At 50.6% G+C, this 14,273-nt stretch overlaps 1 protein-coding gene and 1 pseudogene across 6 annotated transcripts in view; both read right to left on the bottom strand.

Annotated features, from left to right (window-relative positions):
* The window catches only part of Vav2 (vav guanine nucleotide exchange factor 2), a 174,953-nt gene that overhangs the window by 78,421 nt on the left and 82,259 nt on the right, over positions 1-14,273 (bottom strand). For all 6 annotated transcript variants that reach the window (XM_013346056.2, XM_026778744.1, XM_026778742.1 and 3 more), the window contains exon 3: positions 2,764-2,822. In XM_013346056.2, coding sequence (XP_013201510.1) covers positions 2,764-2,822 — 59 coding nt within the window. The remainder of the gene's footprint in view (positions 1-2,763; positions 2,823-14,273) is intronic.
* LOC102000855 lies at positions 824-2,100 on the bottom strand (annotated as a pseudogene).

Raw genomic sequence — 14,273 nt, 5'->3', positions numbered from 1 at the left:
CACTCTCTCCTAGACACTGGCCAGCCTCCCTGCACCCTCCTCCCTCATCTGCTAACACAGCTCCTTGACTGTGGCTCCCAGGCTGTGGCTATGAACTCTAACTTTCCTGCATCCCGCGAGGCCCCTGCTCAATCACGGAAGCAGAGGGATGTTTCCAAGCTAACCAGGGAAAGCACAACCCTTGAGCAGTTCTCCACAGTCTGAGCTACTCTGTAAACCACCACCAGGGTCTCACTGCCAAGAAGAAAACCCCAGGAAAAGGCCATCCGCACTGTCCATGGGGCACCTCGGTCTCGAAGGGCAGGGAATGGCAGCTGGACCACACTTGGCTGACAGCAGGCCACAGCAGCTGGCCTCCCTCCAGTTTGGGGATACTATAATAAGATGGGGGGGAGAGACACACTTAGGATTCTGCACAGGGTACGCACGCTGGCTGGAATCTGTTGAGAGAATGTCACTTTTGTCTGTGGATACACAATGCAGAGTGTGTTGAGCCAGGTGGGACACACAGCTGTGATGAGGACCATCACAGTGACAGGCCAGCACGGCAAAGAACTCACAACTGTGAGTCCAGAAATGGCACTTTTTTAACTGGACGGCTTTAAGTGGAGCCTCTTAAGGACTCTACTCTAATAACTTACAGCAGGGCGGGGCCAGGAGCTCCGCAGATGTGCACTGCTGTGTAAAAGCCCAGTGTGCTGAGGGGACACGACTTACTATTGCTGTTTGGCTTTTACTTAAAGGTTTTTTTTGGGGGGGTGCTATTATTTATTATAACCAATGGGAGCCCCCAACACATGCAAATGGCCATGTCTGCTTTCCATCAGAGGACAGGTGCACTATCCTTGTGTAAGTCAGCAACATTGTCACTAGAGACATGGATCCAGCCATCCTCCCGCACGTGGTAGGGGCTGATTGAACCTCCAGAGTAGGCATCTCTGTGGGTGGCTCGGTAGATGGCTCGGTGGGCCAGATTATAAGCCTGCTCCACTTCTAGGTCATAGGAGTAGCCTCGATCCATGGCCCCATAAGCACACATGGAGCCCGAATCCAATGAGAAGGCAGTTCCAGAGATCTGGTTCCCCTCACTTGTCTACATAGTAGAGGCTGTGGCCTCCCTTATCCCAACCACAGATCATGGCACCCATGGACAGCCCCATGCCTTCATACTAATACACCATGTTGCAAGAAATTTGGAAGCTGTTGTGACAGAGATGCGTTCCTTATTTCGAAGCTCGCAGATTCGACATTGCTGAGCCAACAGCTGCTCCCAGAAGCTGCAATCGACTGCACCCCCAGCCATGGTGCCCAGAAGGTAAGGGTTGATCTCTATCACTTTCTCCACTGTCTGGGAGGCAATGTAAGCGCCTGCTGTGGCCTGGGAATCAGCTGCAACAATGATTCCACGGTGAAACTTGAAGGCCAGGATGGTGGGTCCATGAGGCATTTCAATTCTAGGCTCCTCTGGGACACCCCAGCTGGGTGCAGTCAGGCTCAGCCCATCACCAGGACTCTCCGGACCCCGGTCCAGCAGATCTGCATGACCTTTGAGTCCAAAAACCCAAGCTGGTTACAAGCATGGGCTGCTATAACAAGCTGACCAGTGCCCATCTCTAGTAAGCTACTTAGAGTTTGTTTTAGTTGTTGCTCTCAACTTTTGATAGAAGTCTCACAATGTAACCCAGGCTAGCCTTGATGTAGCCTAGGCTGGCCTTAACTCTTAAACCTGCCTTAAGCTTCAAATAGAGTATATAGCATCTCACCAGCTCTCAGCCATTTGCTGTTATAACCGTAGAAGCACTGCAAAGAAAACATTTTAAAACAGCCTGTCTTCCGGCTAACAAAAAGAAAAAAAACTTTGATTCAAAGGAGCTTCCAAGTCCTGAAGAAGCCACACAACAAATATCTCATGGACACACTGACATGGCACCTGAGCTATGAACCAACAGCTACAACCAACCAAGGGACATTGTGTTACCCCAGGGCCCGGCCTGTGCACACAGACATGTACAGTCAAAGCAGAGTACACCAAGGCAATACCCACAGGATGTCACTTGTACCCAGGGTGGCTGCATGCTCAGCTCTCAGGAGGGGGGCCATTCCCGTTACCCCGTCACTGGCCTGTATCATCAGGGAGCCTTCAGATATGGCAGGAAAGGAGAGCTCGTGGATGCCCCCAGGTGACCTAAGACCTATCTCCCTGACCTGTACCATCAGAAGTCAAAACCTGCAATCACCAGGTCTCAGCTGCACCACCCAGCCCTCCCCCTGCACCCCACCCATGAATCAGAGATAGAGCTGCCGGCCTCAGAAGCATCAGCAGCGAAAGTCTTGTCCATGCAGTTCGTCAGAACGTGGCGACCCACAGGGGCTATTGGAGTGCTAAGGCTTGTGGGTAGAGACGCGCACTGCACTCCGGACCCATCCCTGTAAACTTACACCAGCTCCAGCACTCAAACCAGGACCCTGGTCCAGAGCTGGAGAGGTGCATTCAGGTAAGCAATGATGTATAGTGGGGTTAATTTGCTGATCTTATTACCTAAATCGAAAGCGATTTGGCAGCTGTCGGTAACACGCTTGCAAGATTTCCCTGGTGTGAACCCAGAGGCCCCCCTTCCACACAACCTTGGCCGCTGACAATACGCAGCCAGAGTGCGCTGTGAAAGCGCCTGATTCAGGAAGAGGATGTCTATACAACTCCAGTACGTGTCGATTGCATCAAGATGAAAGGGCCTGCCCTCCCGGCGTCACTGTGGAACTCACCTGATCCCTTTGTTCTGCGCGATGCTGTGCAGAGAGAGTCGGGACACTGCAGAGATGACCTGGGGAAGAGAAGAGAGTTCTGTAACATCAGCCCACCAGGAAGTCATCGCAAACAGCACCAAGCGTTCTACAAGCATGGAAACTGTTAACTAAGCACACCTCGTAAGAACGACACAGAGCTTTCCGGGCTCAGCACCTGTGCAGTGTTTACTCCGTGAAATCTGTCATTTGGCCATGTTAATATTTGATGAGAGCTGCCGTGCTCGTGGTAGGGTGCCTCAGGGAGGAATGGGTTCCCATTCATGTGACTGTGCTTCTTCACCAACCCCTGGTCAGCTACAAACCTCCAAACTGCTTTTTATAGCACAGGGAAGAAATGCTTCACTGGGGTTGCTGTGGGTCTGTCTTAACTGAGGTCACCCCTACAAAAGGCTCATCCAGTACTGCTATTCTAGAAGGGTCTATATGACTAATAGCAGCCCATGTCCACAGTAGGACCTATCTTGGAAATGGAGAAATGGAGACCCAGCGAGGTCCAGCGACTGACCATAACCACACCATAGCTGTGGCGCCACACGGACACAAACATACATGTGGACACAAACATACATACATGCATAGTGCTTGCTGCAAGCCCCAGTCCCATGCCTGACATCTCAACAGACACCGGCTCCCAGTCAGGATGCCAAAGGATAAGGAGGTCCAGGTACTGAGCCACGTGAATCCTCAAAACCCAAGGCAAGCAGCAATGGGTATTCCTCAGCCCAAGCAACCCAGTCCAGCCCTAATCAGCCAGGAGCTTTGGACAGGTAGCTCTCCTAACCTCAGATGCCTCTGTTAGTCCACAGAGCTTCACCAGGACTCATGGAAAGCAAGCGTGTGCACAGGGAGGTGAGATGGGCCACAGTTGGAGACTCCACGGATCAATACCAAGAAACTAAGGGAAGGGAGAAGGAAACAGCTGGCCCAGGAATAAAGGGTGTGACATAACAAGGGACAGAAGGAGAAGCTGTTCACAGTTATCAACAGAACGGGCGGGAGCCAAGCATGCGTGATAGCAGGCACCAGGCACAAACCTGAACCTTGAGACTACCACACATGTCAGCCAAGTTCGTGTGTTCACGCAGGCTCCTATGTATCCTAGGGGTGTGAATGAGCACATCCGTGGTGTGTATATTAGTTATATTTATGTATGTGCCTGCATGTGTGTGCTACAAGCTCTCGAGTGTGCTTTACGTGCATGTTCGTGTGCACATGTGCACCTGGGGTGGAGAAGAGAACCAGGAAAAGGGTCTTGGAAGCCACGGCTCACTTTGCAGACACCAGGCCCTGGCTGTCCTGGGAAACTGAGCTCAGAGGGCGTCACATATGCTACCCCATTGGATTCCCGGCCTCACCATCTCACTGCGCACAGTTGGTAAGCAGGAAAAGAGAGCTGTGCTCACTTACACAAAGACCCCTGCAGGAACGCACTCCCCAGGGTTCCTTTAGGCTGTTCTGCACTCAGCAGCAATTTTCAAAGGAAAAACACCACAGCAAAGGCCTTTTCTATGCGCAGTGGGTGGTGGGCTCCGTCCACAGCTGAGTGTGTGTCTGGGCCTCCTGTCAGTGTCTATATTTCAGGGGCTGACACTCGGGGAAGTTATGATGGGGAATAACTGGGGTCCTCTGTGTTTGCTCAGACAAGTCTCAAAGGCTGACATGCAGCTGGTCCAGTGGTGGACCCCACCAGCCGGCTCTACAAGGGGCCTTTTACAAATAACAAGCAAAACGGCTTTTGTTATTAGCTTTGGCTTTTAAAGGCTCTAAATATTTAGGGGGAATAAAACTTAAGGCAAAGCCAGGCAGTGGTGGTGCACACCTTTAATCTCGGCACTAGGGAGGAAGAGGCAGGTGGATCTCTGTGAGTTCAAGGCCATCCTGGTCTACAGAGTGAGTTTCAGGACAGGTTCCAAAGCTACACAGAGAAACCTGGTCTCAGAAAACAAAAACAAACAAACCAAAAAAAGAAAAAAACAACATTAAAACACTTAAGGCAATATTATATTCTAGATCCTGGAAATATAAGCCTTGAAGGATTTGGCTGGCCGATGGCACTCTCAATGCCCTTCTCATGCCTTGCTGTAGGACAATGGTCTTGTACCCTGTAAAGAATTGTTACTTGTATTTTAACAAAACACTGATTGGCCAGTAGCCAGGCAGGAAGTATAGGCAGGGTGACCATAACAAGATTGGCAAGAGGAAAGGCTGAGTCTGCAGTTGTAACCCAGATGCAGAGGAAGCAAGATGAGAACGCCTCACTGAAAAAGGTACCAAACCATGTGGCTAACACAGACAAGAATAATGGGCTAATTTAAGATGTAAGAATTAAGCCTGAGCTAATAGGCCAACCAGTTTATGATTAATGTAGACCTCTGTGTGTTTCTTTGGGACGGAACGGCTGCAGGCCCAGGCGGGACAGAAACTTTCTGTCCACAATGCCTTCTGAGGCAGGTATTGCCAATCAACTGATATACACTTTCCTATGAGCCAACAGAGGCAAAGCAACATTAGCAGACTCTTAAGATAGCACCAGCCATCAGTCAGCCACAGTACAGAAAACCACACCTGTTTGCCAGCCCAGACTCAACAGCCAAGGCCTCATTCCCACAAGTGGAGACCATGACCACCTACATGAAGACAGACATAGGTCTTGGGCCACATCCATGTGTCTGTGGTCCTAGAAGACAGTATTGTTCCTGCAGCTGCTCTAAGCCTGGCCCTGGGTTCACACACCTTACTGTAAGACCAAAGTCACCAATAGCAATTTGAAGAGGACTTGAAGACACGGCAGGAGGCAGGGCAGACAGCTCCTTCCATGGCTTAAACATGACAAGAAACGAATCCAGTACCTTCCACCCCCACCGTGCTACTCCATGTGGCTTCCCGCTCTCAGATTAGACAGCCAGGTGTCCCCAGGGCTAACACTCTTGGCTGACCATCAAAAGCCTCCCTGCCAGGGCCCCTGGGGACTTCTGAGCACGAAAATGTCAAATGATGACATTTTCCCAACTTTCATTTCCGCCTCCCAGCTGCGTCCCTGATAACAAACGGAGAAACCCCACTCCTCCCCGATCTCCTCAGACAGCCAGCTCCATCCTCGGGGCTTTCACTAGCCCACCTCAGAACTCAAGCCTAGCTAGTGGTGTGTGCTGGGGGCAAACAGGGAGCAGGAAGGAGAGGTCAAGTCCCGTGAGAACAGCCATGCTACAGAAACAACTGCTCCGCTAGCTCCCAGACACTGGACTCGCTGAGCTGGTCATTGATACCCAAACACACGCAGTGGGCACTAACGGAAGGGGTGAGCAGTCTAGAGGATGCAGTGGCAGGCAGGGTCTGGATCATAGGTGCAAATCTTGGCTCCACCCCACACACAGGTGCTCTAAGTCCAAACATTCAGATACTAGCAGCCTGCCAGCCCCCACACACGACAGAAGGCAGACCCCACCCCATCCTAGCTCACCCACCCAACTGTGTCTGCGGTCCAAGGATCTACATTTATAGCTGAGGTTCTATGTGGTGGGAATGTGTGCTTGTCTCTAGAGAACAGGTGACATTGATCCCACTACAAACTGGGTCAAAGTCAGAGAAAGGGCCAGAACACACATCCAGATTGTCCATCTCTGGGGCGCCTTGCAGGGACAGAGCACCCAAAAGAATGCCCACAGATCAGTACCTTCCAGCTGGACAGCAAAACAGAATGAGCAGCAAGGACCTGAGGAACAGAGAGGGGCTCTCGAGGCAGACCCGCATCAACGGGAGAGCTATCTCCAAAGGAGGCCTCAGCAAGCCTGCTTTTCCCTTCTACCAAGCAATAAATGACATCTGTCCTGTGAGCCCCAAGCAGCTAAGCACCAGCCATCAGACTTGGAGTTTTAGGCTTACAATCTTGCCCAGGCCAAAGTACCAGGCAGGCAGCAGGCAACTGAGTCCCTCAATGACAAAATTAACCTCCACCCAGAAGTAACAGAACTGTCCCTACTCCAGCTATAGGAAGCAGGCCCTGCCCCTGTTGCCAGTCTGGGCATTCTGGTCCTGGCAGGTGCAGGGTCCTGCCAAAGGGCTGTGGCCATAGCAAAGTAGACGCAGCAGAGATGCAGTGTGCTCGTCCTGAAGCCAGAGCCCTACTTTTCTCAGCACAGAACTCACGGCCAATGCCTGAGAGGATCCTGGGGGTTATGTAGCTCTGAATACCAGCCCCAAACCTGTGAGGATTGCCCTGAGAACATTCTAGAAAGGTAGACGTCACCTCCCAGTACCTTCCTAAAAGGTCAACATACCCCAAAAAGGGTTAGTATGAGACCCAGTTGCTCGGACAGCTGGAGCAATGCAGAGAGGGTGGAGCAAGGCAGTCGGTGAGGGGCCTGACCTGAATTCTAGTTCCAAAGGGGCTATAAAACTTAGGGCTTTTCTCTAAAGATGAATGTGTTTCTCCCTTGTTTGTGCAGTGATCTGGGCCCAGAAGTGTCCCCTGCAGCAGTTTCTAAGTGCCGGGAAATTTGGCAGCAACCTAATTACACAACCCGAAGACTCCAGGGAAATAGAGCAGACTGCATTCCCAGCCAGGGATTCCTAGCCCCTCAGGAAATGATACTGCAAGGGGGACCACTCGAGCAGAATGTGCTTGGAAATACACAGTGCATGCGAAAGTAACAGTTCCCGAGCACACAGGACGAGGTAGACAAGTCGGGCTGAAGAAATGAAGAAATATCTCAGCAGTTAAGAGCACTGCTGCTCTTCCCAATGAAGGCAAAACATGCAGGCAAAACACTCACACACACACACAGACACACACACACATACATGTATGTATGTATGTATGTAAGATGCATGCTCATTGAAAGAGCTGACAGACACCTCACGACATACCAGCAGCCACTACCACTGGAGAGAGGAGTCCTGTCTGTCCTCAATTGACTTTACCAGCATCCCCCCACACCCCACATCCCACATCTTAAAGATGTAAAGTAAGCTCTACACAAGCTTCCTGTGACTGAGTGAGTGAGTGAGTGAGTGAGTGAGTGAGTGAGTGAGTGAGTGAGTGAACGGATGGACAGGTGGGTGGGTGGATGGACGGGTGGGTGGACAGATGAGTGGATGAGTGGGTGGGTGGGTGGGTGGGTGGGCGGAGAGACAATGGGTAGTGGACAGAAATTCACAGATGGTGGATGGATGAGTGGGTGGTGGATAGATGAGTGGACAGAAGGATGAACGGTGGGTAAATGGATAGATGCATATGTGGATGAATAAATGGATACGAGTTAGTTTTATGGATGGATGGTTGGGCAGATGGACTGACAGATAAGTGACTAGGCAAGTGATTAGATGGATGAACGGGTAGATGAGTGAGCAGTGGGTAGACTGCATGGATGACGGATGGGTTATTACATGGATGGGCAGGTACTGGATGGATGGGCAGGTACTGGATGGATGGATGGATGGATGGATGGATGGATGGATGGATGGATGGATGGATGGATGGATTGACGGACGGACAGATGAGTAAATGGATGACGGAGGAGGTGGAGGGGATTAGCAAAAGAGTTCTGCTGTCTTAGCTTGTCTTCTGTTGCTGTGATAAAATGCCCTGGTAAAAGTAACTTAAAGGAGAAAGGGGTTATTTGGGCTCACAATTCAAGTCCATCGCATTGAGAAGCCAAGGCAGCGGGTGCTTGAAGCGGCCGGTCACATGGCATGATTGTGTTTCCCACAATCAGGAAGCACAGCATGAGTGCCAGGGTTCAGTTACTTTCTCTCCTCCCAGAGATGTTTGAACCCACATTAAATGGGTCATACCACATCAGCTACCTTAATCAAGGCAGTTCCTCATATGCATGCCCAGAGGCTACTAAATCCCTCACAAGTGTGCCTGGAGGCTTATTTCCTTGGTGAGCCCAGATCCTATCAAGTTGGCAATTAACACTAAACATCGCATCTACTAAAAACCTAAAAATGACCAAGTCCCCCCTTCTTAATTTTGAGAACAACCACTCACGGCATGCTGAGAAGTAGGATTAGCACACTGTATTTAGATAATGAGAACTGGAAAGAACAAGGACATTGCCCCAGGTCGACCTGGACCACACTGTGCAGTCCTAGCCTGTGTGTCTACTGGCTGCACCTCACCAGTGGCTGGTAACAAAAGTCTTTGTCCCAGTTGGACACTCCCCAGGCTTGCCTGTGGTTACTGAGGCCTACACAGCAGACGGAAGTAGACAAAAATGATTTACCTGCAGGCTACCTTGTGATACCTCCTCGTACCCAGGGTGACCTCAAAAAGTTAAAAGTAGCAGAGTCACATTCACCATTGGCCTGGATTCCTGCAGGTCCGTGTGGAGCAGTCACATCCCCTCTGTCAGGTTCTGCCCGCCCACAACCCTCTATAATGCCCAGCTATCTCCTACGGAAGCTGCCACAGTCCAGAACTACCTGTCACAGTAGCCAGGGCTGACACATTCACACACAGCGCCTCCATGTCCCACTCTATCTTCAACTGTGACTCTCCACTAGCCACTCCTCCAGCCATCACAGTAAGCATGATTCATCCAATCAGGCAGAAGCAATTAGAACAGCACCAAGTTGCCCTCAGAAGGACACACGAGCCGGCCAAGGTCTCTGGCTCGTCTGAGCCCAGGCTGGAGACAGTGTACAAGGGCTGGGGAATGTGCCATCTGCCAGCCCTGCTTGCTCGGGGAGGCTATGTGATCAGATGAGTTTCCAACTCTCTGCCGTCATTAAGGATCAATAAGTAGGGACCAATCAGACAGAGCCTGAGCGGCGAACTCCTTATCAGCCACTACCACTCATCTGAACGTACACATGGGGAGAGTCAAATGGCATGATTATGAAACTCATTTGAATATGTTGCCCCGGAAACTCACCTATCTGGCTGTGGAAATCTGCAGCCCAAACTGCTGCATATTCACGGGCAAATCACTATAAATTGCTTTCCGAGCCCAGTCTGCATACCCATCCCATTTCCCCCTTTTCCTAAATATCAAAAGCAAGGTCAGGAAAAACTTGGCGGTGCCGTCTTTGGAATGACAATCGGCCAGCGAGAAGTGATTAATTATGAAACGTGTATAATCAGAGCTTTGCAGTCAGGCTCCCACCAGAATGAGGTTGGAAAAACAAAAGCAAACAGAGACATGGCCATTCCTCATCCGCAGCATTTTGCTGTGGGATGTCATGGTGCCCAACACTGGTGTGTTTCTTCAGGGGAGGCAGCAGCTTGGGGAAGACAGGGTGAGCGAGTCTATGGGCCCCATAGCAGCTGAGTGGTACAACGAAAAAATGTCACTAACTCAAGATAAGGAGGGGTGGCAACTTTAGAATAGAGTATATTAAAGGAAGGCCTGGCCATCTTCAGAGGAGCTGGGCGGAAGGAAGGAAGGAAGGAAGGAAGGAAGGAAGGAAGGAAGGAAGGAAGGAAGGAAGGAAGGAAGGAAGGATAAATGGATGGAGGACGGACGGGGAAAGGGGACTCAGGGATCCCTCTGCCAGGCCCTCCCAATAAAGGAAGAGAAGATAAAACTTAAATGCAGCTTCAGCCTACAAGCCCAAGTTGGCTAACTCTTCCTTGATGATTTCCTTCTATTTACACACACACACACACACACACACACACACACACACACACAGAGAGAGCCTATTTTGTCATTTTTTGCCCTATTTTGCACTGAGAAAAGCAGGAGCCAGAGAAACGATGGGACTTCACCTTGTGGCTGTGGAGCATGGCTGTGGCTCAAAGCCCAGGTCCTAAGCATGCAGGAGCCTGAGGGTAGATGCAGATATTCACTGGGAAGTGGAGAAGGGCCCTAACCTGGACACTCAGCTGGCTGCAGTGTTGGAGGAGGCATGCTCCCCTTCTAGTCCTGCCCCTAATTAGGAACGAAAAGCTGCAGCTCCAGCGTGGAAGGTCTTCTCAATCACATCTTGCGTTTGGTGCAGAAAGCCCAAAGGCAGGGACAAGCTGCTCACAGAAGTGGTTGACCAGAAGACCCAAGGGATGTCAGCTGTGACAGCAACACCACCCACAACTGTGGGATTTGGGTGGTAAGCTGGTCAGGCATGGCTTAGGCCTCATACCCAGCAAAACTCTGGCAAGGGGCAGGAGGCTGGGCCTGAAGAACAGCAACCTCTGGCTTCATCCCTGTGTTCTCAGCTCCTGCAGCACAGCTTCCTTGTGTCTCCATGACTGCACAGGGTGGGAGCACAGAGTATAACTTCTGTGGGCGAGACGATCGGGATGGAGTTGACCACAATCCTCACTACATCACACCCTCCCTGTCCCGCTGCCATCGGCCAACCAGGACATAATGTGAGAGGGATCTGTCCTCAGATGGATGGGGACAGAGCCTAGGAACAAGTCTGGCTAGGAGACCTCAGATACAATCACAGCATTCATCTTAGGAACCAGGACTTGGCGGGAGTGGGGGAGACTTATCTGTCCTCCTGGATGATAGAAAGAAGCTGGGCGCTGACTAGATACCCCTCTCTGGGCAACTACTCCCAATGGAGAGATTCCAAAGGCCTCTGTTAGAGAGAGACAGTGGCTCAGATGGAAGCACATGAAAGATGCATAATCACATTAATACTCATTAAGTGCCTACTAATTGTCAAGCATATTATAGAAATTATTTTAATTAATTTCAGATTGTGACTAAAACTGGCTCAGAAATATAAACCAGGAGAAATGTAAGACCTGGGCTCAGGGTCTGCCATTGACTGCCTACACCACAACCCACTGAATATGTCCCTATCTGTTATACCAGAGATGACAGATCATGACACACACATTGTATTACCCCCTGGCTATGCCCAGGCAGGCATCACTAATCAATCCCGGTACTCATTCCTTCTAAATCTGGGCTGCCTACACAATACAACCTTTGTACAGTACTCCCAGCAGCCTTTGCTATCAGATGTGTAGTATACAACAAAGAAACTGCCTACTTGGGGGACTCCTGGACAGAACAGTCACAGGGTTCCCCTGAGCACTGACCAGATTAGCAAAGCCCTTTTGAGTCAAGGATCTGGGACATCACCAGACAGGGCTGGGTTGTGGCTATCCCAACCAGAACAGTGCAGCAAAATCCTCAGAGGAGGGAGCTTGGTCACCATCTGGTCCACACCCATCAGTTAACCTAAACCCAGCGCAGGAGATGCCACCCAGCAATTTCCAGGCAGAACTCAGTCTAGGATAGAGGTTCCGCCTGCAGCCCGAGGCTCCTGCCAACTCCTTTATTCTCTCAAACCCCAACGCAGCAGTTCTGCAGTGTTCCCATTTACAAAGGAGGTGCTGAGGCCCAGGGGATCCTGCCGAGAAGCCTGCATAGCTCTCTGGCAACAGGATCCCACTCTTCAACCCTTCTTGCCCAGAAGGGTCAGTTGTCCATCTGAATGTGAGGCTGGTGACAGTGGCTGATGGACAGGTGTAGTCTCCAGAAGCATAGCATCGTCATCAAGCCAGGATCTGCAGCTCCATGGAGGATGGAAAGCCCACCCAACCTCTAGCTGCTGGGCTGTGGTCAGCACACTCACTATCTAGGAACTCTAGAGCACTCGTCCCCACCCAGACACGTTCTACCCGCATCCCGGAGGTACCCTGCAGTGGTCACCATGATGCAGTGCCCTCTGCTCAGCTGCAGGAGGGAGCACAGACAGGTACAGTCAAACTGGACATCATCCAAGTTCTGGTTGTAGATAGCCCATTACATCCTTCTCACAATATGACCCAAAACAGACAGATGTGAGAACGGGTCCAGCAAGAGTGATGGTGGGAAGGTGGAGGGTTCTACGGGTTCTTTCTACTGCAGTGTTATTGGGCCCTTCCTCAAGTGAGAAAGCTAAGGGTCCGAGTGGTCACCTGAACACACTGGCTATATGTTCTGACACCGTATGAAAGCAAACACCACTCTGTCGCTACACAGCTGTGCCCACAGCATTTCCAGGAAGCATACGCTTCACCCCAGCTTCTAGTTCATCAAACACGCAGCTTACTTCACAGTGAGGGGTGATGGAGCCATTACCTGGAGGGGCTTAATGTGGCTGATGACTAATGGGCAGGAAGACAAAGCCTACACTCTCACTACTACAGTAACTCTTGTGACACGTGTGCATGCCTCTGGAGTGACAGCTGCTCTCTGAGCGAGATGTTTTTCCTGCCAACAAAGAAGAGAATTCAGGAAGGGAAGGTTTGTGTTGGCTCCATCCCATCAGGGGAAGACATGGCGGGAGCTTGAAGCAGCTGCTCATACTGTGTCCACAGCAGGGAAGCAGAGAGAGATGGATGCTAGTGCTGAGCTTGATTTTTATCCAGCCCAGCATCCCAGTGGGATCTTTGCTGCTCAGTTCAACCTTTCTGGAAAGACCCTCACAGACACACTCAGAGGTGTGGCTTCCATGGCAATTCTAAATCCACTCAAGCCACCATGAGGGTTAACCCACACCCTCATCAACTCCACACCCTCGCTATGCCACCCTGTAGGGATGCCTGGGGAAACAGCTGGCCCTGGTACCCCAATAAACTTCTCATCTGATATCTACTGGCCAAAGAGGTTGAGCCACCCTCTGCTCAGCAGGGGAGGGGCTCTCTGGCCCTCTCAGGTCCACCGGGTGCGTCTTAGAGAGGCTGAAGTGATACTGGGGACACCTTTGCCAACACCCTCAGCAAGAAAGTGGGCCTTCCACCCAATATGACTGAGTTCCTTATAAGAAGGGGAAGCTCTGGGGGCTGGAGAGATGGCTCAGCGGTTAAGAGCACTAAGTGCTCTTCCAGAGGACCCGGGTTCGATTCCCAGCACCCACATGGCAGCTCACAACTGTCTGAAAATGCAGTTCCATGAGATCTGACACCTTCACACAAACGAACATAATAAAGTTAAATAAATAAATAAATAAATAAATAAATAAATAAATAAATAAATAAAAGTTTAAAAAAAAAAAAGAAGGGGAAGCTCTGGTGAGATGATAGTGATTGAGAGTTCTGGCTGCTCTTCCAGAGGACTTGGTTTCAGTCTCCAGCACCCACATCATGGTTCACAACCATCTGTAACTCCAGTTCCAGGATTCAACATCCTCTTCCGGCATCCATGGGCCCTGGACACACATGCGATACACAGACACACATGCAGGCAAACACTCATATAGAACTTTTTAAGTTTTTCCTTATTTTATATGTATGGGTATTTTGCCTCCAAGCATGTCTATGTGCCACAGGTGTGTTGTGCCTGCAGAAGCATGTGCACCTTCCATCCCAACACTCAGGAGGCAGAGGCAGGCAGATCTCTGAGTTCAAGGCCAGCCCCATCTACAAAGTCAGTTCCATGACAGCTAGAGCTACGCAGAGAAATTGTCTTGAAAAAGAAAAGGAAGGATGGAGGGAGGGAGAAAAAGTGGGAGGGAGGGAGGAAGAGAGAGAGAGAGAAAGAAAGAAAGAAAGAAAGAAAGAAAGAGAGAGAGAGAGAGAG

The sequence above is a fragment of the Microtus ochrogaster genome, chromosome 4 (assembly GCF_000317375.1).
Source record: "Microtus ochrogaster isolate Prairie Vole_2 chromosome 4, MicOch1.0, whole genome shotgun sequence".
Taxonomy (NCBI): domain Eukaryota; kingdom Metazoa; phylum Chordata; class Mammalia; order Rodentia; family Cricetidae; genus Microtus; species Microtus ochrogaster.
Note: the sequence above shows the minus strand (reverse complement) of the source record. Positions and strands in the feature narration are given on the sequence as shown.